The following is a 27251-nucleotide window of genomic DNA, read 5'->3' as shown; positions in this document are numbered from 1 at the left end:
AAGACAAAAGTTGTGTTGCCTATACATAAATTGAACAAATGTACTACAAATACTAAAATATGTCAGCAAATTAAATAGTGGTGCTGCGAGATTCAAATTTAATATCTTGTATGACTTCCATGAGTTTGAAGGACTGCATCCATGCGGTTTGGCAAGGATTCATACAATGTATTGATTAAGTCATCAGGAATAGCTTGGAAAGCAGTCTTGCATGCCTTCCAGAGTTCAACAATATTCTTTGGTTTGGTCTTCCATGCTTCCTCTTTCATCCTACCCCCCATATGCTCAATGATGTTCCTGTCTGGTGACTGGGCCGGCCAATCCTGGAGCATCTTGACCTTCTTCGCCAGAAGGAACTTTGAAGTGGAGATGGAAGTATGCGATGGAGCACCATCCTGCTGGAGAATTTGGCCTCTTTTATGGTTGGGAATATAAGAGGTAGCTAAGATTTCTTGGTATTTGAGAATATTGATTTTGCCTTCCACCCTGCAGATCTCTCGCACACCCCCATACTGGATGTAACCCCAGACCATGATTTTTCCGGCACCAAACTTCACTGTTTTCTGGGTGAATCTTGGATCCATGCGGGCTCCAGTAGGTCTCCTGCAATATTTGCGGCAACTGTGGTGTAATTCAACAGAAGAATCATCTGAAAAATCCACTTTCTTCTACTTCTCCAGCGTCTATCCTTTTAGCAGGCTGTGGGCCTTGGCAAATGCCACACGTTTTTTCAATTGTCTTTTGTTTAGTGCTGGCTTCTGGGCACTAATTCGACCATGGAGGCCATTTCGAGACAGAATCCGACAAACCGTTCTGGTTGACACAGGGACTTCAGGGGACCAGGTCTGGTGGAGCTCTGCTGCAGTGGAAAATGGGTTGGCCTTGGATTTTCGAGCCAACAAACGGTCCTCTCGAGCAGTTGTCTTGCGGGGTCTGCCTGACCTGGGCTTGTCAAAAACATCTCCAGTGTCTTCAAATGTTTTTTAATCCTCTGTACTTGACACTGAGACACATTGAAGGTGTCTGCCACATCAGCAGTGGATCTGGTCTTCCGCCTCTTGATAATCAAAACTTTAGTCTCAGGGTGAATCTTGGCATGTTTGCAGATGTCTAGTTGCAGTTGATGTGAAGGTCTAGTGTACTGGGGTTGTTTTTATACACACCTGAGACCTAATTGATCCATTATTAGTCACAGGTGAAGCTCATATGACAAGGCGACAACGCTTATGTCTTTGCAAAAATTGACTCAATGGGCTTTACCAAGCTGTGAATATTAGAATACTTTTTGACAGTTTCTTTTTGCACTGAAACATTATTACAAAAGCTGTTGGGATTAAAATGAGCCATTTCTTGTAAATAAATCTTGATTAGAAATATATTTCAGAGGCACTTCAGGTCAATTTGTACACAAGCGACAAGACTTTTGTCAGGGACTGTACATGGAAACGTTTAGCTCGTTTTTTTCGTGATGGTCAGCACGTTTTTTAAACTAATGCATTTCAATGGGAAGCATTGTTTGTGATCACAACACAATTCTTTCTGCCAGTGGGGCTGCAGCAGAGAAGCTGTATACAGCTTTGTTATTTATTATATTTGTTATGTTCTAGTAATTACCGCTCTGCGTTCATCATCTGTCTTTCAATCTAGTTAAACTTTACAAAGAAAAACAAAAAATTTACAGACATTAGGTTAGGCTAAAAGATAACGCTAGGTTATATGATTAAACCGTTTGCGCCGGATGCTTCGCGACGACACATCTACCGCCGGTAACTGCGTTGCACAACTCTGAACCTCCTGCCGGCTGCTGCGTGGCGCAGCATTTTGTATTTGTCAGTCTTTTCATGACGTGTGCAGCAGAGAACGCACTGTCATTAGTTCAAATACACATGAGGCGGGTCTTGTTGGCTATTTAAAGCCATGTGACCACCAAAATGTACCGTAGTTTGCTGAAAATAACGTCAATCAACCAGACATACATGTGCGTTTGTTTATGAATGTTTGAGAGACGAGCGAGAAAACGGCTACGAGGCAATCAGAGGAGGATTTTGACAGCGGAGGCAGTGACATTGAGGTGGTATCTTCCACCTCAAGAGGTGAGGAGTTTGGGAAGGAGAATGTCTTCATCATAATCTACCACTTCCTCTGTTGGAGCCGTTTTCTCGCTCATCTCTCAAAACTTCATAAACAAACGCACATGTATATCTGGTTGATTGACATGATTTTCAGCAAACTACGTTACATTTTGGTGGTCACATGGCTTTAAATAGCCAACAAGACCCGCCTCATGTGTATTTTGAACCAATGACAGTGCGTTCTCTGCTGCACGCGTCATGAAAAGACCGACGAATACAAAATGCTGCGCCACGCAGCATGCAATCACTGGCAAGAAACCTGGAGTTAACAGGACAGACTGTCAAATTGCTCCATGTTGAACCAAAATTACCCCTGGAACCGGTCACAGGGAAAGCGGAGCTCCTTCACCAGCAAGAATTCCCCCAACTGCTCTCTGGACCTGAGTGTCTCGTGCACCCACATCCTTCTTGCTGCTGCCTTCCTCCAAAAACCTCACAACCAGGGCAAGTGCCAAGGCTTTCTTTTGGTTCAAAGACCGGAAAAACTTCTCCACTAAATCGCTTCGGGAATCGCTGTGTATCCAGCACAATGTCGCATGTACAGCACATCTGATGTAAACAACGGACGCAGATGTGACGTGGATTCAAATATTGGCGCTGCGTTAGTCCTCAGTAACGTTAATCAATGCAGGCTGACCTTCCCTGTTAATAGCCAAGAAGGCTGGGTGACTGTCTGAAAGAAGCACAGCCTATCAGGTCTCAGTTTCATGGAAAAGAGATGGAAAACTGCTTTGAATTAACGTTAAATTATTGTCATGTGTGCTGATTAACGGGGCTCAAATGGTGGATTTACCACTCCACCAGAAAATGAGCATGTTATCTAAACCACTAAAGTCAGTTGAACAGGTGAAGTGTTGGTAGGCACTTGTGTTTTTCATCAGATAATGGTAAGATATAGCAGGGGTGATATCAGTTTAAGTATATTGACAAAAATTATTTGTTTTTGCGTGACTAGATTACAAGAAATGTTTAATATAATCTGAAAGGATATTTGAAAAGAAAGAAGATAAGAAAAGGAACAAATAAAACTTACCATTACAAAATTCAGAGATAAAACATTTTGACCAAAAGTATTGACAAAAGGTTGACTAACATTTAGTAACTTCATTGACTAAAACTGGACTGAAACGTTTGGATACCGCTCAGTACAAGTCTTGCAGTGAAAGAGAGGCATTATATCAGCACAATGTACTTAAATTTACTTAACGTCTGTTCAAGGTGGAGCTTTCAACTCTAATAAAATGCTGGATAGTTTAATAATTAATATATATATATATATATATATATATATATATATATATATATATATATATATATATATATATATAATATATATATATATAAATAAAATCCATCCATCCATCCATCTTCATCCGCTTATCCGGTATAGGGTTGCGGGGGCAGCAGCTCCAGTAGGGGACCCCAAACTTCTCTTTCCCGAGCGAGATCAAGCAGCTCCAACTGGGGGATCCCGAGGCGTTCCCAGGCCAGGTTGGAGATATAATCTCTCCACCTAGTCCTGGATCTTCCCCGAGGCCTCCTCCCAGCTGGACGTGCCTGGAACACCTCCCTAGGGAGGTGCCCAGGAGGCACCCTTACCAGATGCCCGAACCACCTCAACTGGCTCCTTTTGACGCAAAGGAGCAGCGGCTCTACTCCGAGCTCCTCTTGGATGACTGAGCTAGTCACCCTATCTCTAAGGGAGACGCCAGCCACCCTCCTGAGGAAACCCATTTTGGCGGTTGTACCCTGGATCTCGTTCTTTTGGTCATTACCCAGCCTTCATGACCATAGGTGAGGGTAGGAACGAAAATTGCCCGGTAGATTGAGAGCTTTGCCTTCTGGCTCAGCTCCCTTTTCGTCACAATGGTGCAATAAACGGAATGTAATACTGCACCAGCTGCTCCGATTCTCCGACCAATCTCACGCTCCATGGTCCCCTCACTCGCGAACAAGACCCCAAGGTACTTAAACTCCTTCACTTGGGGTAAGGACTCACTCCCTACCTGAAGAAAGCCCTCCATCGGTTTCCTGCTGAGAACCATGGCCTCAGATTTAGAGGTGCTAATCTTCATCCCAGCCGTTTCACACTCGGCTGCGAACCGATCCAGTGAGTGCTGAAGGTCACAGACCGATGACGCCATCAGGACCACATCATCTGCAGAAAGCAGCGATGAGATCCCGAGCCCACTGAACTGCAACCCTTCCCCGCCCCGACTATCCCTCAAAATCCTGTCCATAAATATGACAAACAGGATTGGTGACTAAGCGCAGCCCTGGCGGAGGCCAACCCTCACCTGGAACGAGTCCGACTTACTGCCGAGAAACCCGGACACAGCTCTCGCTTTGGTCATACAGAGATTGGACGGCCCCCGAGAACGGACCCCCTCACCCCATACTCCCGCAGCACCTCCCACAATTTCTCCCGGGGGACCCGGTCATATGCCTTTTCCAGATCCACAAAACACATGTAGACTGGTTGGGCATACTCCCAGGCCCCCTCCAAGATCATTGCGAGACTGAAGATCTGATCTTGTTCCACAGCCAGGACGGAATCCATAATTGTTCCTCTTCAATCCGAGTTTCGACTATCGTCCAAACCCTCCTTTCCAGCACCTTGGAGTAGACTTTACCAGGGAGGCTGAGAAGTGTGATACCCCTGTAATTGGCACACACCATCTGGTCCCCCTTTTTGAAGAGGGGAACCACCACCCCAGTCTGCCACTCCTTAGGCACCGTCCCAGACTTCCACGCAATGTTGAAGAGGCGTGTCAACCAAGACATCCCCTCCACACCCAGAGCTTCAGCATTTCTGGACGGATCTCATCAATCCCTGGGGCTTTGCCGCTGTGGAGTTGTTTGACTACCTCAGCGACTTCCACCAGGGAAATTGACGACAATCCCCCATCATCGTCCAGCTCTGCCTCTACCATAGAGGGCGTGTCAGCTGGATTTAGGAGTTCCTCAAAGTGCTCCTTCCACCGCTCTATTACCTCCCCAGTTGAGGTCAACAACGTCCCATCCTTACTGTATACAGCTTGGATGATTCCTCGCTTCCCCCACCTGAGGTGGCGAACGGTTTTCCCAGAAGCACCTTGGGGCCAACCAAAAGTCCTTCTCCATGTCTTCTCCGAACTTCTCCCACACCCGCTGCTTTGCCTCTGTCACGGCAGAGGCTGCAGCCCTTCGGGCCCATCGGTACCTTGCTACTGCCTCCGGAGTCCTCCGGGATAACATATCCCGGAAAGACTCCTTCTTCAGTCAGACGGCTTCCCTGACCACCAGTGTCCACCAGGGTGTTTGTGGGTTACCGCCCCTTGAGGCACCTAAGACCCTAAGATCACAGCTCACCGCCACAGCTTCAGCAATGGAAACTTTGAACATTGTCCACTCAGGTTTAATGCCCCCAGCCTTCACAGGAATGCCCGAAAATCTCCGCCGGGGTGTGAATGGAAAGTCCGTCCGACAGGGGCCTCCTCCAGAGGTTCACAATTTACCCGCACTACGCGTTTGGGTCCAGAGTCCTCCCCCATCCCCTGACCCAACTCACCACCAGATGGTGATCAGTTGACAGCTCTGCCACTCTCTTCACCCGAGTGTCAAAAACATACGGCCTCAGATCAGATGAAACAATTATAAAATCGATCATTGACCTTTGGCCTAGGGTGCTCTGGTGCCACGTACACTTATGAGCATCCCTATGTTCGAACATGGTGTTTGTGATGGACAATCCATGACTAGCACGGAAGTCCAACAACAGACAACCACTCTGGTTCAGATCAGGGAGGCCGTTCCTCCCAATCACGCCTCTCCAAGTATCTCCATCATCACCCACGTGTGCATTGAAGTCCCCCAGCAGAACTATGGAGTCCCCTACTGGAGCCCCATACAGGACTCCATTCAAGGTCTCCAAGAAGGCCAAATACTCCAAACTCCTGTTTGGTGCATATGCACAAACAACAGAGTTTTCCCCCCATCACCCGCAGGCGTGAGGAGGCGACCCTCTCGTCCACCGGGGTAAACTCCAACGCAGCAGCGTTCAGCCTGGGGCTTGTGAGTATCCCCACACCCGCCCGGCACCTCACACCCTGGGCAACTCCGGATTAGGCCACCCATGTGACAGCGCACCCGACCCCAGCGGTTCCTCCCACAGGTGGTGGGCCCATGGGATGGAGAGAGAGGAGCCACGTAGCTTCTTCGGGCTGTGCCCGACCGGGCTCCGTGGCAAACCCGGCCACCAAGCGCTTGCTGACGAGCCCGCCATCTGGGCCTGGCCTCCAGACGGGGGCCCCGGGCTTCCTCCGGTCAGGGTCCCTCGATCTCTTCCTCGTTTTGTCATAGGATTTTCGAACCATTCTATGTCTGGCCCCTCCCCTGAGACCACTTTGCCATGGGAGACCCTACCAGGAGCACAAAGCTCCAGACAACACAGCCCTGAGGTTCATAGGGACACACAAACCAAAATATTATTCAGTAAACTATCCAGTATTTTATTTTATTTTTTATTCTGAATCTGCAACATAACCAGTTGCATATCTCTGTCCGTTAGTAGTACAATGTTTTCTTCTGAAGTACAATTACATTGTAAGTCAATATAATACAGTTGGGTTCCTTTGTGGGCCTTCTGTAAGTTATCTAAGGGTAATTGCTTGATGCAGAGTCTATTGTCATAAATTAAGACTTGGTTGGCCCACATGTTGTACAACCTGGTTTGTTTGAACCTTACCAAGGTCTTGACACACCCTGTGAGTGCCCAGCTTACTGACTATCTGTTGCTGGTTTGTCATTCAGACATCCTCAGCTTCTAACCTGCTGTAGGTCACCATGGGGAGTTGGGTTTTAACAGGACCAGCCACTATGGGGCAATAGAATTATTTAAGTGTCAGCTCTGTTATTTCAGTCAGTTAACAACATTATAATTTGCCATCATTGTATGTAAGATCCCTTTTTGCCAACACTCAATTCTAATATGTCCTTAACTCAGGAAATGGTTTGCTCTCTTTTTCAGAGCTTGAGCAGAGATTTAAATCCCATTAAAGTGATCATTAGACTAATGAAGTCACTGAGGGATTGGCTGTAGCAGCACATTGAAGACCGGGCTCCTCCAGGGCCCCAGTGTCACTGCAGTCCAGTCACTCACTGCCGCTTTCTAATAACACTTTCAAAGCAGAGCAATGCCACACCAAGTCCTCTGCTCACAGCCCTTCAGCCACTTCTCTCTGCTGTTCCCCAGAGCAAAATTATTGTGTTTGTTGAGCTTAAAAATGGCAGTGTTAAGGTAATCTTCCCTTGTATTCTTAAACAAGTTACATAGACTTAAGGACAGAATGCTGACATTCATTCATACTTGTGATGTGTTGCTCTAGTAACACATCACGTTTACAGTATATGCAAACACTGTGCAGAAAGCTTTAGCATTGTGTTCAGCAAATCCTCCATCCCTGTTTGTGTGCAGCACAAGATAATGGACAAGAAGTAATTATGGATAAATAATTGGAAGACTGCATTTCATTCACATTAAATTGTAACCGCTTCGTGCTAAATGGACTTATGTAGGTTTAGAGGCCTGGATCTGTGGTACGCAGCGGCAGACTCGAACATAGAAAAGCCCAGAAAACGTAATCCATGCTGCTCTAGCTCAACGACCCCAAAGATTCAGTACACATGTAGACATGAACACTTACGTTTTCCATTGAAAAACAGCAGTATCAGTAGTAGTTTATTTAAATGCCTAAGTAAGATGCAGGTTTTTATTTAACTGACATGTACCTCTAGTGGCAATATCAGGAGCTAAGGCTGAAGTAGTATGACATTGTTATACACCCTGAAAAGGGAAGAGTTTTGGCTGGATGGATGGGTTAAGAAAGAAATTAACTCTGGAGTCTACACTCTGGTTGCCATGGTTACTTACCAACAGTCAGTGTTTTCTGTTTTTTAACCATGAATACAAAGATTCATTTTTTTTAGGTTAAGCTTTAAACTTTATAAGCTTTTAAGGATGAGAAACGTTTTGCTTTTCATCAAATGCCACAATAGATGAGCTTTTAAGTTCTTTCTTGACCTTGGAAACAGCAGTTTACTCTTACTTCAAGGTCCTTTTAGTTTTATATTGGCATGATATTCATTTGAAGATTGTAGATGTTCAACTTTCCATTTTGTGGGTATTTTATATAGGGGGACAAGAGAGAAGAAAATAGTAGGCCAACACAAACACTGACTAAAAGGAATAAAACATCCACACTAAATGAAAGGGGGACAATATTTTATCTAGGCTATTGGCGTACAACCACATTGCACATTGTAAATTTAATTTTTAAACAAAATAGACATATTACATACCTGAAGGCCTTTTCGGGGAGGTTTTGAATCATTTACAAACCAGTAATTTTCTCCATTTACTGAAAGCCGGACCTACGTGCCGCAAAATCAATTTGTGACTTTGCAGTAAAACTCGGAACCTGGCAGAGACCTTAATAAAAACTATATAAAAATAGCATTCTTTTCACTCTTCACAAGTCTTGTTTGCTGTTAAAGGTTATTTATGGTTATCAGATGAAAAATTACACAGTTTCAGAAACATTTCTAAATTAAGCATAGCCACTTTAATATCTTGTATGTGCATGCTTTCTCATCACTGCATGTTAATTACCCTACCAGGGTAGGCTTTGGTTCAACAGGTCGTCCATTAATTTAGGCTTCAGTAGTTTTATTACTGGCCCCTCCTGACTACATGTTAAAGTGTCCAAAAACAAAACCCCAGATTTTTCCGGATGGCCTTGCACAGCATCACTGTGCCATCTGTGTGTCTGTGTCTGAATGAGAGAGAGGCAAATTATTGCAAAGTGCTTTGGATGAAAGTATTACAAATGCAGTTTATTACCCTCGCTCTGTCTGTTTTTGTCTTATTTTGGTAATGTCGGAGAAGATATCTAGCCAGACAGAAATTCACTGGCAGTCCATAGACTATGATGCATCACCTTCAGTGATTAACCTTCTTGTTTTACTGTTGGTGTCCCATTCCTCTCTCCTAAGAAAAAAAGAAAATTATGCACACATTTATCACAAGGACCTTTCTCAAGACATGTAGTAGTACTACATGTAGTTGTTTGAAATACAATAAAACAATGCAGAGGCGACAAGTACTGTACATGTGGGAAATGTTCTCTTATAAAATAAAAAAAAGGATTTTGGGGGGATTTAAATTCCTGCACCACAAACAAGACAATGCAAGTGGTGTGTGTGTGTGTGTTGTTTCCTACTCATTTTGTCCCTCTCCTCTCTGCCTGCAGCTTCAGAAGACTCTGTCAGAGCTGGATGAAGATGATCCTTGCTACGAGTTTCGTCGAGAACGATTCACCGTCCACAGAACGCACCTCTACTTCCTCCACTATGAGTATGAGCCCAGATCTGACAACACTGATGTTACTCTAGTTGCCCAGCTCTCTATGGACAGGTACTGTTCTACACCCACAGTAACAAAAGTCAGTCTGCTTAAAAGGTAGTTTGTTAAACATTTGTTAACATTCCACTGCACATAAATAGTGAACTTATAAGAGACCCTTTGTAGTGGCAAAATCAAATATTGTATTAAATCCACTTAGTCCAGTCAGTTTACAGTCATGTATACCTACAGAACAGACATCACCGCGTTGCGTTTTGTGAATTTATTAGCAAACTTTCCTGTACAGCCATGCAAGTCTTCTGTTTTCATCCAAACTTTTCCCCGAGCTTGTGGAAGATGTTGATGTCCAAGAAGTCAACGTTTCCGCTGGTACTACAAGCACAAGTGCTGGACCCCCGCCTCTGGATATTCCAGGCGATATGCTGGCTAACTTTTTGTTGTGCGCCCTGGTATGAACAGACAGATTGGATAACATGTGCGCTGAAATAAAATTAGCTTACGCGCTCTGTGTGTATTCACAGTTAGTTATTATTTGAAAGAAGTAACTATTTTTATTATCACACACTAAAAGAAAGAACTTTGGGGTAATTGTTCAAATGTATAATGTGTTAAGATTTTTGTGTCTTGCCCTCTGCAGGCTCCAGATGTTGGAGGCTATATGTAAACACTGGGAAGGTCCAATCAGCCTGGCCCTGTATCTGTCCGACGCTGAGGCCCAGCAGTTTCTGCGCTATGCTCAGGGCTCCGAGGTGCTGATGAGCCGCGGGAACGTTGGTTACCACATCGTCTACAAAGAGGGACAATTCTACCCAGTCAACCTGTTGCGTAATGTTGCCATGCAGCAGGTCAACACACCTTACATGTTCCTGTCAGACATCGACTTCCTGCCCATGTATGGCCTGTATGAGTACCTCAGGTAAGAGAAGACAAATAATCAGATGGAAACAAGCTAAGTTGGCAGTCACTGACTGCTGTACACTTGTTTTTTGTATCTTTAGATTTAAGAAAGACATGAGTTTCATTTAATTTTCTTTTTTATGAGATATCACGCTTGCACGCTGTAGTGATATCCTGTATGTAATCCAATAGTATCTGTGTTTTTTTGTAGGAAGTCAGTGGTGCAGCTGGACATGGCCAATGCCAAGAAAGCTTTAGTGGTTCCAGCTTTTGAGACGCTGCGATATCGTCTTTCATACCCAAAGTCCAAGGCCGAGCTGCTCTCTCAGCTGGACATGGGCACACTCTTCACCTTCAGGTGAACCATGTCTTTGTTTTTGAAGCCAACAATGTTCAAGAGTCTTCAGGTTGTCATTCAACAAAACACTACATCAGCTCTTTTCATTTTTTTTTCTGTAGTAGAAGTTATGTAAATCGGCAATATTGTTTAATATGTGTTTTAAATACATTGACTCAGATCTTTACTTAATCCTCAGGTGCAAACTTCGAGACACCCACTTGCAATTGTACATCACAAAACTTGAATAAAATTGACGAAAAGATTATAAGCAATCAAAATAATGGACGGTAACATTAGGATTTATTTTAATTTAATTGTTGGAATGCTGTTGTAAACTTTATTATGAAAAGTTACAAATGCATGAATAATTTTAACTTTCCATGTATACAGTACATGAAACATGGCTTTTTTGTGAGTAACTTGAGTGATATTGACCCATGTATTTTCCTAAGACAACAAGTCTCAACACGGTTTGGCAAAAAACAAGAAGCTACAGCTCAGTAAATGAAATATACAGTACACAAATAACATTAAACTTTATTATTATTAAACATATCCAAATATATCTATATGAGAATCCATTGTAAACACAAAATGTCTGCAAATATAGAGATATCACACCAAGCTGAAAGAAATGAGTTAGAAAACTGTTTCCATCCATCTATCCATCTTCATCCGCTTATCCGGTGTTGGGTCATGGGGGGAGTAGCTCCAAAACTTCCCTTTTCTGAGCCACATTAACCATTTCCAACTGGCGGTCCCAGGCCAAGTTGGAGATATAATTCCTCCACCTAGTCCTGGGTCTTCCCCTAGGCCTCCTCCCAGCTGGACTTCCTTCCACCTAGTCCTGGGTCTTCCCAGAGGCCTCCTCCCAACTGGACTTCTACTCCACCTAGTCCTGGGTCATCGTCAAGGCCTCCTCCCAGCTGGACGTGGCTGGAACACCTCCCTAGGGACCCTAGGCGCCCAAGGCGCATCATTACCAGATGCCCAAACCACCTCAACTGGCTCCTTTCGACGCAAAGGAACAGCGACTCTACTCCAAGCTCCTCACGGATGACAGCACCCGCTGCGTTGATTCTCCGACCAATCTCCCGCTCCACTGTCCCATCACTCGCAAACAAGACCCCAAGGTATTTGAACTCCTTCACTTTGGGTAAGCACTCATTAACTACATGGAGTAGGCACTCCATAGGTTTCCTGCTGAAAACCATGGCCTTAGAGGTGCTGATCCTCATCCCAGCTGCTCCACACTCGGCTCAAACCGATCCAGTGAGTGCTGAAGGTTGCAGGCCGATGATGCCTACAGGACCACATGATCTGCAAAGAGCAACCCCTCCCCACCCTGACTACGCCTCAATATCCTGTCCATAAATATTACAAAGAAGATTGGTGACAAAGCGCAGCCCTGGAGGAGTCAAACACTCACGTGAAACAAGTTTGACTTACTGCCGAGAACCAGGACACAGCTCTCACTTTGGTCATACAGAGATTGGATGGTCTTGAGAAGGGACCTCCTCAACCCATACTTTCGCAGTACCTCCTACAGTATCTCCCGGGGGAACCGGTCATATGGTCTCCCAGGCTCCCTCCAGGATCCTTGGGAGAGTGAAGATCTGATGGGACGGAATCCGCTTTGTTCCTCTTCGAACCAAGGTGAGACTATCAGCCAAACCCTCTTTTCCAGCAGCTTGGAGTAGACTTTACCAGGGAGGCTGAGAAGTTTGATACCCCTGTAATTGGCACACACCCTCTGGTCCCCCTTTTTGAAGAAGTGAACGACCACCCCGGTCTGCCACTCCTTAGGTACTGTCCCAAACTTCAACGTAATGTTGAAGAGGCGTGCCATCCAAGACAGCCCCTCCTCACACAGAGCTTTCAGCATTTCTGGACGGATCTCATCAATGAATAGTGAATAGGCTACTGGTAGGTGGTTTTAGAGCTGTGAGGTATGTTGCCGTATCAATGGCAGTTGGTAGGTCAGTTTACCCAATAAAAGGTGACTTTTTTGTTTTGATTGCCATCATCATCACAATGACAGTGTCAACATACTGGTAGGACTTTTGTGTATGTTTGGAGAAGAGGGGTGTTCATTTTTCTCCTGTGTGCAGACCTTACAGGCGGTCACACTTCCTGCAGTCACACTCATTTTACTTTGCCCGCCTAGAATTTGCAGTCAGTAAATACCTCTTTTATCTTGGGGGTTGGTGAAGAAAGAATTGTTGATGGCACAGACAGAAAAAGAGAAAACAGAACTTTTTCCCATCAAATACGATTTGGTCTACAGTGTGAGGTAAACAAACACTCTATAAATAAAGTAAAGATTTTTAAGACCTTCTATGATATAGACAGAGGTTTGTACTCAAAATGCCACCTAATGTTTTAGAAACTATAAATAACACTTCTCTCAGAAAGTCTGGAAATTAGGGGATAGTTAACACACCCTCCAACCAGTGGCGGCCGCTGGTCCTTCAAAGAGGGGAAGCTCATTTTCGGCCTACATCATAAAAATTGTCCATTTATTTATAATAATATTTTTGTGATCAAATCTTTTTTTTTTGTATAAACGGTTAAACAAAACATTGGTCTAGATAACAATATACAGACAAGTACACTACTCATACAGAAGAAGGCACAGTGCACCTTTTCCACAATCCTTTCTTGCGATCAAATGTTTCAAACCAAAACAAAGAGAGGAAATACAGGAGGAGGAGGGAGACACAACAAAAACAGTAAGTACGATGTCTGCAGCTCACAAACAAGACACACAGAGACAGACACAGACAAACACGCAAACAAGAGGCATTTACAGGATCACAGGCATTTTTATTATAATAATAATAATATATAATAAGTATATAATAATAATTATAATAATAATTTATAATATTTGTGAGATGTTTTCATCAAGAGGCATGGCCAGCATTACATTTTCTTTGTCACAACACTTCCAGTCAGCCAGCTAACGTTGTCATACCAGAAGAGCTGAAAAGATTCTGACCTGTCTTTTGCACTAAGTCAATCTTAGGTGTTTATCTGCCCTGCTGTATTAATTCTATGTTTCTCCTCATAAGGAAGACTTTCAAATGGCTTTGCCAAAATCAGGTTAGACAATATTAGCATTGTCTACCATTGTGTAGTCTAGGCTAACATTAGCCTAGCCTACTGTATTAATGAATGAATGAATGAATGAATGAACGAACAATTTGGCAAGATGGCGCTGTGTCGTGCGGCAGCCTGTTGCTGCAGCTCCTGATTGTATGCGTGTTTTATGTGTTTTTAGTAACTTTACTTTTATTTATTTTTATTTTTTAAGTGTTGTACAGCTGTGTGAAGGATGGGGCCTGTACATTTCGGAACTTTTCTTTTAGTTTTATTCTTACTTTGGTTGTGTTTTGTGACTTCATGTTACGCTCAAGGCAACGGGACTATTGTTTACACACACGATCAGCTGATAGCGCTGTGTGGACCTGTGCTTTTGCCGGGGGCCAAACATGAAATCCTGAAGGAACTACAGAGGAGGAATAAAACGTAAAGAAAAAAGAAGAAAGTACAGGCCTGCCGTCCCAGCGATCATTATGGGGAATGTACGGTCTCTGGGGAATAAGAGGGAACGAAATAGCACCCGCTCAGCAGAACCCAGAGGGAGTTCCGTGAGTGCAGCAACTGTGTTTTACCGAGACATGGCTGCACTCGCACATCCGGATATAGTGTGGCGGTACCCGGCTTTTTGAACCGTTCGGGCGTACGGGAAAACGTTACAGAAAGCGGGGTAAGAAGAATGGAGGGGGGGTTGCACGGTATTTGATGAAACGGGGTGCAAACCCAGGACATGTGAATGTGAAGGAACCGTTTCTGTAGCCAAGACATTGAACTGCGGGGCTGTGGGGTTTCGTCCGTACAAATTTACGAGGAAGTTTACGTCCGCCATAATGATCGCTGTCTCTAATCCACCGTCTGCTGATCCCGGAGGCAGCCGCTGACGTCATTCACACCACGGTCTCACGACTCCAGACGCAGCAGCCCAACGCCTTTATTTCTATCTCGGGGATTTTAATCATGCTTTTCTGGATAAATCCCTCCCGGACTTTCAACCAATACATTAACTGCCCCACACGAGAAAAATAAAACTTTGGACCTCCTGTATGCAAATGCTAAGGATGCTACAGTGCCACTGCCCTCCCCCCCCCCCCCCCCCCCCCCTTGGCAAATCAGATCACAATCTTGTCTTGCTGTCTCCCATGTATTTCCTTGTGTCCTTCGGCAGCCTGTCCAAATAAAGGACTGTGAGGAGGTGGAAATCAGGAGGGAGGAGGCACTGCAGGACTGCTTGGGAGTTACAGACTGGAGGTGCTCCGGGAGCCACATGGGGAGGACATCAACAAAAATGGCTGACTGTATCACAGAATACATTAAGTTCTGTGAGAACACCACCTGCCCTCCCGGACTGTACGCTGTTTTCCCAAACCCCAAACCGTGGATCACCATGACCGAAAGTCCTTCTGAAGAGAAGAAGACAGCTTTCAGGTCATGGGACAGACAGGAGCTTAGGGAAGTACAGCACCAACTGCGGGATAAACCGAGGGAGTGTAAAAACCCTACAGGAGGAAGCTGGAGGCCAGTCTCCAGCAGAACAACATGGGGAGGTGTGGAAGGGGTGAAAGAGATCACCGGGTGTGGGGGGAGAAAAGGACAAACACCAGGCAGCCGGGGGAGAGCAAACAAGCTAAATGCTACTTCATAGTTTAGCTCACAGCCCTCCCCTGCCCCCCACCACTCCACAACCCCCCAACCCCCTCTTTGCCCCCTTTCCCCCAACTTTTGTTCCCGACACCTCCCCCCTCACCCCAAAACCTCCGCAGTCACCCTCCCCCCCCCACACCAACAGCATATTTCCCCTCCCCCCGACATCAAGCCCCCCCCCCCTGCTTACATTCCACACCGGGGGCCAGGGAAGAGAAGGGAGAGGCTACACCAGCGCAAGGCTGCGGGCCGGGACGGCATCACCCCTGGGTCTGAAGACCTTTTAGCAGCTGCTGGGTCTCCATTTCCTCTTAAACTGACCCTAGGTTGCGGGGTCCCGTTTTGGAAGACGTCTCCTTTGCCCGGCCCCAAAAGAAGTCCTCCATCGGCCTTTAAGGACTATGCCCATGGCTCTCACATTCATGGATAAAGGTGCTGGAAGGCGGGTTGGCCTCCTGAGGCGCAGGGGGTTTTCTCTGGACCCTCTCAGTTTGCTACCACTTGTCTGGGAGGGAGATGGTCATTATCTGCGCAGCGGTATTGCACCGGATGGCGGTAGCAGCACGTGAGAATCACATTTTTGATTTCTCCCGTGCATTCACCCATACAGCTCTGCTATTTGGGAAAGCGGGGTGAGGGTGTCGGTGCGCCAAAGTCCCCTGGTCATGATACCTGAAAAAGACCACATTTTGCCCGTGGCTGGTTCGTCTGAGTGGGGGGTGAGGGGTAGGGGCCCCGCAGGGGGACTGTGCTGTCCCCTTTCGCACCTATAACACGTTCCAGTAAAACTCAATCATGTCCCTACAAAAGTTTTCTGAGGACTCTGCATTTGGGGTTTTAAAGGGGATGGCGGGGGGAAGTAAGGGCACTGGGGGGGATTTTGTGGAGGTTGGAAGACACCTGCTGGACGTGGGAAGCCCCAGAGGATGGGATCGCTTCAGGGGGAAAGGGAACGGCTCCGCGCCCTTTGCATAGGGAAGTGACGTGGATATGGGGAGGATTCGATACCTGGGTGCAACTTGACGCAGGCTGAACGGAAAACCAACCATTGGTTTTCAAGAAGGGATGGCAGGGCTTATTTCCCGAGGAAGTGAGACCTCAAGGTGCAGCAGGATTTGGAGATCTTCAACCAGCGTTGTGGCCAGCGCTTTTTCCCTCCCCCATCTGCTGGGGGCAGACACGGAGCCAGCGATACAAACAGATGAACAAATTGATCAGGAGGCTGGCTCCGTGACGGCTGCAAACGGCCGTTAGAGCTGTGGGGAGGGAGGTCTCTGAACAAACTGTTTTTCTATCATGGTAAAACCCCGACACCTTCTCCACCCCCCTTGGTCCAACAGAGGAGCGTTCTCAAAGAGGTCCGACGTTTAAATGCCGACGGAAAGGGGGTCATTCCTACCCTAGACAATAAAACCCTTTAACACATCATCCCTGGGGGGTAGATGAGACTCTGAGACACCACAGTATTGCAATAAGGGCAACCGGCATGATTGGTTCATTTACATTTTAGCATACTTATACTTAAACAGTTGCACATTTTGTCTTTTCCCATCTTGTATATATTTAAATATTGTTCTTATATTTTATTCTTATATTTGTTTATTATTATTATTATTATTTCATGTATATTGTATGTATGTATATTTTGTGTGCTGCTGTAACACTGTAATTTCCCATATTTTTTGGGATCAATAAATATCTATCTATCTATCTATCTAATCTAACAAACAATAATAAATAAGGAGGAGGAAATGTGGGAATTAGGTTAAATTGAAACAAGGAATGTGGTGTATGATGAAAATTGGCTAGCATTTTCGCCAAGCAAATACCAAGAAATAGGTTGCAGTAGTTTGTCTTTCGAGTAGACTCGCAAAATCCGCAATGGGACTAAGCTCAAATAGCTTTGGGCGACTTTTTATAGTATAAAATTGCTGTCAAAGACATGCAGTCTTACGACAGACCTCTAACGCCTTTTAGTCAATAAAATGTTAACACAATAGTACTTACTTGACCATACATTTCTTGACATTTTAGCGGAAGCCGAGCTTCCCTTGCAGTCTTAAAGAAATCGCCTCTGCACCCAACTATAAATGAAAATCTCTCCTTCCAGGTACCATGTGTGGACTAAAGGCCACGCACCAACTAACTTTGCCAAATGGCGGACAGCAACTACGCCCTACCAGGTGCAGTGGGAACCCGACTTTGAGCCCTACGTCATGGTAAGGAGAGACAGTCCTGAGTATGACCGCCGGTTTGTGGGCTTCGGCTGGAACAAGGTGGCTCACATCATGGAGCTGGATGCACAGGTAACTTACTCTCCACCACCCAATCTGTTGATCTTAGTATGCTTATTGTACATGCATCACTTTAGGGTGTCTGCAGTTCATGAAATAAGATATCTTGAAATACCAACTAAATTCTTATAAAAACTACACAGTTGTATAGCAAATCCCCTTGTAGACATGCCACTGTAGAAAAGTCACTATGCATCTATATTGCCTTAGGTCAGGTTTGGATGAAGAACTCAATATCTGTCCTAATCAATGAATCAACCGCCTGTCCAGATAACGCGGTTTGAACCCTAATTAAGTAAAGTCCATGCATTCATCAGGCCTATCTGTAACCGCTAATCCTCAGAGGGTTGGGGAGGTCTGGAGGTGATCCCGGCTGACATTGGGCAAGAGGCAAGGTTCCCTTCAGCTCTCCAAAGCTTTTTAGCATCGTTCAGCTAATTGTTTTGTTTTTTTGTCCATACACAAACTCTGTTCTCATGTTTCATGTTTCTTAAGCAGCAAACAGTAGTATAGCTCAGTTTATCAGCAATTTATATCAACCAGTGTTGGGGTAGTTTTAAAAAAATGTAATTAATATTTAAAAAGTAATAGATTACACATTACTAGTTACTTTTAAAAAAAGTCTTACTACATTACTTACTGCTGAAAGTAACTAGTTACATTGCTAGTTATATTCATTTTGGATTACTCCGTAAAATCACCTGAGATGCCTGATGACTTACTTGCCAAATAACAATATAAAGTTAAACCTCATGTATGCCCAGATCAACACAAACCTTTATTATAATGAGGAAATACACAAGATCTCTCTTTTATGCTCTTTAATATCACAAAGCTGACAACAAAGTTGTGAACATCAGCACATTTGTCAAGAAGAAGTGGCGGTTGTCCGCTCTTCCTTATCTGTATTTTTTCCATTAGTTTTGGAAAGACAGCGATGCCATTGTCCAATCAGTCAACATTTCCTTCACTATGTTGGCTGTCACAAGCTTATTTATCTTTGCTTTGTTACCTGCTGTTGAAAATCAAGTCTCTGCTGCTTTGCTGGTGTTGGCAACATGCTCTTTTCATCAGCATCACTCAGGCTCCAAGGCATTTTAGCAACTAGCTTACATTGGATGTTGTGTTCGCAGTGGTTTGAGAGGTGTTTGATAAATAACTGTATTGTAATTACTGAGTTATCAACAGTAATTTAATTCAATTTTTTCACGTAGTAACAAATCGTAACGAGTTACCTCAAGACACTGTACTGATAGAGCAGGTCTGCGACAGTGGTGAGGAAAACTTCCTTTTAGGGAGAAACCTCAGACAGACCGAGGCTCTTGGTAGGTGGTGTCTGACAGTACCGGTTGGAGGTGTCGTCTCAGTGGCAATAAAAGTCACAATAAAGTTAATGGAACTATGACTAGAAATAGCAGTAGTAGTTCATGGCAGGGTACTTGAGAGCATAGCAGGGTGTAGCAGGGCTGTGACTATCTGTCAGCCTGGCTACAGTGCTGAAAAGAAACCTTGGGTTGTTATTATCTTATTTTCTTCTATTAGTGATGAGTAATAGTCTGATCTGGCATTTCTGAGGGCCTTCTTATACACTTTCAGACTGTCTTGCCAATCTAAACGAGATTCTTCTAGATTGGTTGAATGTCATTTACTTTTTAAGTTTGGGAGTTATACCAAGGAGCTACTTTCCTTTGCTTCATCGTCTTCTTTTCCAGAGGAGCAACAGTCGTCTGTAGCCAGGCGTAGTAAAATTATCAATTTGGGAGGGACATAAGAGTCCTCTATTGTATTAAGTCATGGCATTGAGTTAAATGTTCTTGGTCTATAGTTTAGTAAGACCTCAGGGTCGAGGGAGGGTTTTTTCAGGAGAGGTTTTATCACAGCTATTTTAAATGGCCGCGGTGCATAACCTGTTAATAGAGACATATTGATCATATCTAGTAGTGAAGTGTTAACCACGGGTAACGCTTTGTTTAGCAGCCTCAGTGGAATGGGGACTAAGAGACAGGTAGATGGCTTGGCTGAAGAGACCTTTGACATTAATTGTTGAAAGTCTGAAGGACAGAAGCAGTCCAGGTATATGTTAGGTCTTGTCCTTTTTTTCTGGTGCTACTGCGTTTAAAAGTGGACCATTAGAAATTGAGGGCAAAGGGTGATGAATTGTATCTCTAATTGTTATAATTATATCATAAAAGAAGCTCATAAAATTGTCACTACTCAGAGCTATAGGAATAGATGGTTCTTTAGAGCTGTGACTATGTGTCAGCCTGGCTACAGTGCTGAAAAGAAACTTTGGGTTGTTCTTATATTCTTCTATTAGTGATGGGTAATAGTCTGATCTGGCATTTCTGAGGGCCTTTCATACATTTTCAGACTCTCTTGCCAATCTAAACGTTTGGTGGAATGCCATTTACTTTCAAGTTTTTGCAAAAATTTCTTTTAATTTGCTAATTTGTAATGGGCTAGTTTCCTTGGCTTCATCATCCTCTTTTTAAGAGGAGCAATAGAGTCTAATGTCGTCTGTAGGCAGGTCTTGGCACCATCTACAAATTTATCAATTTGGAAGGGACTAAAGTTAAAATAAAGGTCCTCTGTAATATTAAGGAACGGAGTTAAAGTAAATGCTGTTGGAATACCTTAAATTTAATTATAGCACTATCAGATAGGCTTCTATCGTAGAAGCTTCTATCTAATTTTGTATAGTTGGGTAGTAAGAATTAAAAATTTGTTAAAGAATGGTCTGATAATAAAGGATTCTGTGGAAATACTATTAAATCTTGAATTTTGATGCCATGCAGCACAAGGTCAAGGGTGTGGTTAAAATAGTGAGTGTCCTTATGCACACTCTGACTGAAACCAATTGAATCTAGTAGTGAGTTGAAAGCAATACTAAGCTATCATTGTCAACATCCACATGGATATTAAAATCACCTACAATAGGTACTTTGCTTGTAAAAACTCAGAGAATTCATATAAAAATTCAGAATACAGACCTAGAGCTCGGTAAACAACAACTATATAACTACTAAATATAATTGTTTTCCATGTTGGATGTTGAAGATTAAGAACAAGTCTTTCAAATGAGTCATAATAAATATTAATATGACTGGGAGAAGTGGATTAATTTAGACTAATATATTCTTCATCATAGAATAGATCAATTTGATTATCTGAAATCATGTTTACTAGTACTGCTTTAGAAGACAGAAATCTAATATTTAGTAGTAGTCTAATTACATCTAATTTTCCTATTCTGTTCTATCATTGCTGTGGTATTTTTAAATCCAATTAGGTTCTGAAGTTTACCTTTGATTTAACTGATCTGAGTTGGGGGACAGACACTGTGGTTATGGGACTATAAGTGGGCGACTGCTCCAATAGAAGCACAGAGAAGGACGTAGGACTCTACCTCTGATTACTGATATCAAACTTGGGTTTGATATCAGTAATCAGAGGTTTATTATTATTTATTATTATTATTATCGGTCATAAACCATGACCCATAATACCCGCCGTTAGATTTGGTCAGTAATGCGCTACATTTCTGCTTTACAGACAAATGTAATCTGATTACAGTAACATGTTACTTACTTAGTAACACGTTACATCCAACACTGATATCAACCCCTTGTTTATTGCAGAATTCTCCACGTACAAACAGAATTCTCCACGTACAAACCAAATAATCTGCAAATAAACAAGAAGTAGCAAAAAAGGAGAGAAAGGCTAAGGAAAGCAGGCTGCCTGGCAACAGTAGTTCATGTCCATTTTAAACACAGACACACCGTCAAACATTGCATTTGTGTACTAGTGTGCGTTTTCGCATCAGTTATCATTGCTCTCCTACACATACATGGGAGAAGATTCAGTTGTAATTTGCAACATCACTGCTAGATGCCAATCCTTCACACTAAACCTTTAACAGCCTTGATTTACAGACTATACAAAGAGGTTAGTTTATTGTGAAATGAAGTAGTTGCAATGTAGCAGTTAGTGTTACCTTTATCCTTAAACTTCCAATCAAATGTAACGAGAGTTGATAGAGCTGAAAGCAATATTGGACTCACCTTCATCAGGTGGACACAAAAATGACGGCAAATTCATGATAATGCTGTTCTGTGTCTGCTGGATGTGGCCAAACACAACAAATGCAACTTGATATGAGGTTTTGTAGCAAAGACATGAGGTAGTTGTAGTACTCGGCTGTCCAGACTGAAAGTTCTTTGTCTTCTTCTCTCTACAGGAGTATGAGTTTGTGGTTCTGCCCAATGCTTACATGATCCACATGCCTCATGCGCCCAGCTTCGACATAACCAAGTTCCGCTCCAACAAGCAGTATCGGGTCTGCCTTAAGACCCTGAAGGAGGAGTTCCAGCAGAACATGTCGCGGCGCTACGGCTTCGCCGCCTTAAAATACATGACGGCTGAGAACAACAGCTAGCCACAACTGCAGATCCTCACACCCCCGGCCCTGAACTACTGACACACTGCATGGGCTGGGCTGGGTTTGGGTGGGGGGGTTGCACAGGAAATGGACAGCCCATGTGAGTCCATCAAGATACTTTGAGACTAGAGTCCCGCTGACTTTATTAGAACGTTTGCCCCTTTTCTGTGTGGGACTACAAGGGTCTTTATGTCCATTATTTGTCCTCTGCTGTGGATTGGAGAGATACTCCAGAAGGAGATCACTTCTGTCAGGATGTAGAAGCTGTGAAAGACAACATTAGTGACAGCTAGGGACGGGCCCCGACTGTGTGGACCCTGAGCCCTGAAATCAGACAGACAGCAGGCAAGGAAAGCAGACATTCAATGCCTTGCCATATTTGTAAAGCCAGTGACAGAGTTGTGGGCTGCGTGTAACATTATGTATGTATGAATGGGTGTGAGTGTGTGTACATGCAGGTAGATGAAAAGTGTGATGGTGTGTTTGTTTCTCCAGGACAGTGTTTAGCAAAAAGGTCAGGGAGAGCTTAAGAGGTAAAGCATTGTGGGCCTACATTTTGTTTGCACGCCTTCCAAGTGCCGACAACAAGCAGCAGCAGTCTGAATGACAGCACGCCCCGACTCAAATGTGAATAGTGTGACCAGGCGGCAGGATAAAGCTGTATGCATGTCAACACGGATTTTAAAAATCTAATTGTGATGAGTGGCACACACTCAGATACTGAAGCATCCTTTTTGTATGACAAGGGAAGTGCAAAGATGGCTGGAGGTTGTCCATGCGGTTGATATTTAGGGTATCTTCACATCAGCCTGAGCGTGCTGCTAGAGATTGTTTTGTTACAACTACAGAATCTGACAGCAGCTGGTGCAGTGAATATCCCACACAGAGCAGCACGAGGCAAAACACTCAATCACTGAGCTCACTTTTTACTATTCTTTCCAACAACCAGTATTAATTATCAGTGTGTTACAGTCCTGACGGATGGAGCAAGAAGGGTTAGTTTCTCCTCCATCAGGAGGATCTGAAGAGGACAGGAAAGAGAGTTTAAACTCTGAAACTCAACCACTTGTTCTAGCTATTTCCTTCTTACTCTGGCCTCTAGTTTGACAACAGTAGAGTGGCGTCTAATAACCCTGGAGTGGTGGGTGTTCTCCTGTTTGTGTTCTTACACACCATCAGGTTGGGTGTAGTGATCCTGATATGGTTTTGATATGTTTAGCTGGTTAACTTTTTTATAATCTGTGACAGACCAGTCATTATCAAATTAGAACCCAGGGTGATGCAGGTGTTAATTTGCAATGATGTTCGGTTGGCTCTACATTATCCCACTTATTACACAGTTTATTAAACGGCCATGGCCTGAAGTTAACGTTTATTGGCCACCAACCACAGAGGCAGGTGTTTTTTTAAATCCAGTAGCCACACTTTTTAACAGCCTTTTTTGCCACATTAAGTTGAAATGGAGGAAATGGACAAGCATCATTCTTTAACTTGTTTAAGTGATGTCAAGTTTTTAACAAAATTAATATAATTAATGACTCTTTTTGTTGGTTGCTTTTTTCAGAGGGCCTCTTCACTCCACTTATGTGCCACCACATTTTTTAGCTAAAATCCAAGGAAATGAGGGACTTGCTTGAAATGTGAAAAAACAACATTGGCAACAAAAACTAATGAATCACTCAATTCTCATTGGCTAACCACCAACATGACAGGTAGATTGACAGAAGAACTTCTTCATGCTACCACTTTAGTTTTAACAAAAACATTACAACAACTACTATCATTAAAGACAAACTCATTGATGAATTGCATTGTGGACTATGAGGATGACAAACGTTTTACCTTCTGTATGGGCTCCTATTCACAGAGCTTCCCCTACACAGATCATTAAAGTAATCAGGGATTGAAAAACTACAACAACCGCTCACTCCGTTGTCTCTATGATCATATGTGTAGAGATTGCTGAAGTCGCTTTTTTGTTTAATGTGCCGGTAGGAAAGATGGTTAATTACAGTGTGGCTTTAGTTGCCATTATCCCATGTGATGTGAGTCCACGTCCAAAGATTGCTTACTGATTTCCATCCCGTTCAGTCACACATCTCCTGCCACTTTCATGCCCAACAAATATAATCAATAAAAAAATCACATACATAATTTGATACACTTGAAAACGCAGAGGACAGTTTTGTTAAAGTACTATTTCCAAGGTCAAGAATGTACTTTAATTCAAATGAGAAGTTGTAAAAAGCTTGCATGTCAACAAAGTCATCACCGTGACAACTGAGCATCCTCCATGTGATAATGAAAACCATGAAATATGATTAAAAGCTTAATTAAAAATTGCAAGTGGACCTTGAGTTGGAATTGTTTTGTCAAACATTTTACACAGTCAGGCTGGTTGTTATTCATTATAAGTGCATGTGAAAATGTTAAAGGAAAAATAGTAGGATACATTTTCTTATTTTGAAGATGCATTGTGAAACTAGAGGCCGCTCTCTCTCTATTGCTCTCACTCTCTCTCTCTCTCTCTCAGTCATGACAGCAGTCTCTCACTGTGTACAGGAAAGATGCCATAGGGCTTGGTGTAGTGTTGTGTTTGCGTGTGTGTTTGTGTGCCTGTGTCTGATTGTACATTTATGTTCAGTATGTAGTTGTGTGAAGTTTGACTGTTCTGAACGTGTGTGGCGTTGCCGGGCTGGAATTAGCTGCATTGTGTAAGTAGGACAGTGCTGACTGATGCTGCTACCTGAATAAAAGCAAAAACTCAAACACTGCTGTTACTTTGTTTCGTAATCTTGTCTTCATGAATATAATTTAGCCTTGTGAACCCAAAGTAAAGAGAGATTTATATGAGCACTCACTGTTTCACACACAGTAGAATAAGACTTGTGTATTTATACTTCCATGGATTCCCAAGAGCTTACCACCCTTCTGCTGTTTTAACACGTCAATGTCAGATTACTACGAAGCCCCCTGGGGTCAGCTGAGAAAAAAACTGAAGGTGAGCACAGAATACAAATCTGTTCCTTGGTTTAATGAACTGTGCGCACGGATTCTTGGTTTTGTAAACGTGTGCAAAGTAGGAAAGATATTCACCGATTCAAACTTATTTCTTAACAGTAAGTGCGGTAGTACAACTATAATTGAGGTAAGTTTGGAGACACTACCTTATTTAATTATAGATATTTTTATGTTGGCCCCTAAGAATCGCCGGCTGCTACTAAATACCAATCTTATTTCTCCAGGTTGGAGGACGGCTCGTTTTGATCAAAGTTGGTTTGTAGCTCATTGTGAACCTTACTACGCTAAGAAAGATGCGTCATTTGTGATTTAATATCATTTCGCTATAGAGTAATTGATTCCAGAAGTTTGAGTCTGTTAATATTTTTTACTGTGTTATTTTTATATTTTTATATTGTTTACCTGTGCCTGCGTCTTTTCCTGTTTCCCTTCTCCATCAGATTTGACCGTCAGCAGGTAACTACAATAGCAGGCAGATGCTGCCCCCGTAGCAAAATTCAACACAGCGTGACGTTAGCTTCATCCATTCACTCCATTACAGTCCACTGCTACATGATTAAACATAACAGGGTCCATGTTTATTGTTTTTGAAAGTACCATTTAATTGAATTTTTCTTAATACTATCAAGTGGTGCCCCATAACAGCACTTGACTTTATTTAAATTAAATCACATTGTTTTGAATGACAAATAGTTATCTTGATAAATGTTTTTTATTTTTATTATTTTTTTTAAATTGTATTACTACTTTGACCCCACAATAATATATGCATCCGGCCGAGGTCTGGTTCCCAACATCATGCACTATAAGTGGAACTTTGCAATACTTCTTGATTAGTTTATTTACTATTGTATTTTATCTGATGCCAAGTCCAGCTTTTATGATATTTGAGGCTATAGTAAGAGTGGGCTGACTCTAAATTAAATGAGAGCAGGGAGAGCTTAGCCCCCAGGTTATCAGCTCACTGGAGTCTTACTGTCCCCGGTACAGCCATCACTTAACTCCGCTTTAATGAAGGTCTCCCGACACCATTTCTGTTATCACATAGGTTATTAAAAGTTTTAGTGGAGCTGCTCATTAATTCAATTTAAAATTTAATGCATGAGTTTCCGCTAACTTTCTAGATAATAAATTCTGAGGATTGGATGCCTTGCAGTGATGTACTAAGTATGGTGGCCCTGAAGTACAAAACAACAGCAAAACAGAAACAATTCAGAACAGCAATTCCCAAAACACAGCAGCATTTGATGAGACTCAAACAAGAATAGGTAGGTACGTAAGACGATGATTCCTTATCACTGATTGGATGCACTGTATTTTATCTTCTGCATGTCCCAGACTACAAATCGTGGCCCTAAACCCAGTCTTTACCTTCTTTCTCCCTGATGAGTCCCAGGCAAGTCAAATTTGTCAAATGGCCAGTTCCAACAGTGATTTCTCGCTATATCTCTTTAACCTGAAGCCTCAGGGATACTACAGGGGCTAAGATTGGCTTGATTGTCTGTTAGGAGGGAATTTGTTACACTGATAGAAAATGTTGAACCCAAATGCAGAGAGGAGATGGAAGGCGAAGTGATAATCTTGAATCTTTGTTACCCTCTGAGCCCGAGACACTCGCCCACGAGTAAAAACGTACCTCTGATTCATAGTTTAATAACTTTTGAACCATACAAGCGAATTACTCACTTTTGGTTTTGTTTAAATCCTGACGTTTTCGCATTTACAGCGGTCTTTTCCCTGTCTTTCTAGCCTCTACAGGGGATTTTCTATCCAGCCTGGAACTTCAGCCTTTTTGGGCTTTAAATCCACACGGTTACAGTGGTGTGAAAAATGTTTGCCCCCTTCCTCATTTCCTGTTCTTTGCATGTTTGTCATACTTAAGTGTTTCGGAACATCAAACCAATTAAACAATAGTCAAGGACAACACAAGTAAACACAAAATGCCAATTTGTAAATGAAGGTGTTTATTATAAAAGGGGAA

The 27251-nt window shown here is 43.2% G+C and overlaps 1 protein-coding gene across 1 annotated transcript in view; it reads left to right on the top strand.

The window, feature by feature from the left end:
• The window catches only part of large1 (LARGE xylosyl- and glucuronyltransferase 1), a 181839-nt gene extending 156818 nt beyond the window's left edge, over positions 1-25021 (top strand). Inside the window, exons 11-15 of the mRNA XM_032504892.1 lie at positions 9422-9585; positions 10172-10450; positions 10643-10789; positions 17625-17820; positions 22049-25021. Coding sequence (XP_032360783.1) covers positions 9422-9585; positions 10172-10450; positions 10643-10789; positions 17625-17820; positions 22049-22246 — 984 coding nt within the window. The 3' untranslated portion in view covers positions 22247-25021. The remainder of the gene's footprint in view (positions 1-9421; positions 9586-10171; positions 10451-10642; positions 10790-17624; positions 17821-22048) is intronic.
• Positions 25022-27251: the final 2230 nt, after the last annotated feature.

Source organism: Etheostoma spectabile, chromosome 23 (genome assembly GCF_008692095.1).
Source record: "Etheostoma spectabile isolate EspeVRDwgs_2016 chromosome 23, UIUC_Espe_1.0, whole genome shotgun sequence".
NCBI lineage: Eukaryota > Metazoa > Chordata > Actinopteri > Perciformes > Percidae > Etheostoma > Etheostoma spectabile.
The sequence above is the reverse complement of the archived record's forward strand: the minus strand, read 5'-3'. Positions and strand labels throughout refer to the sequence as shown.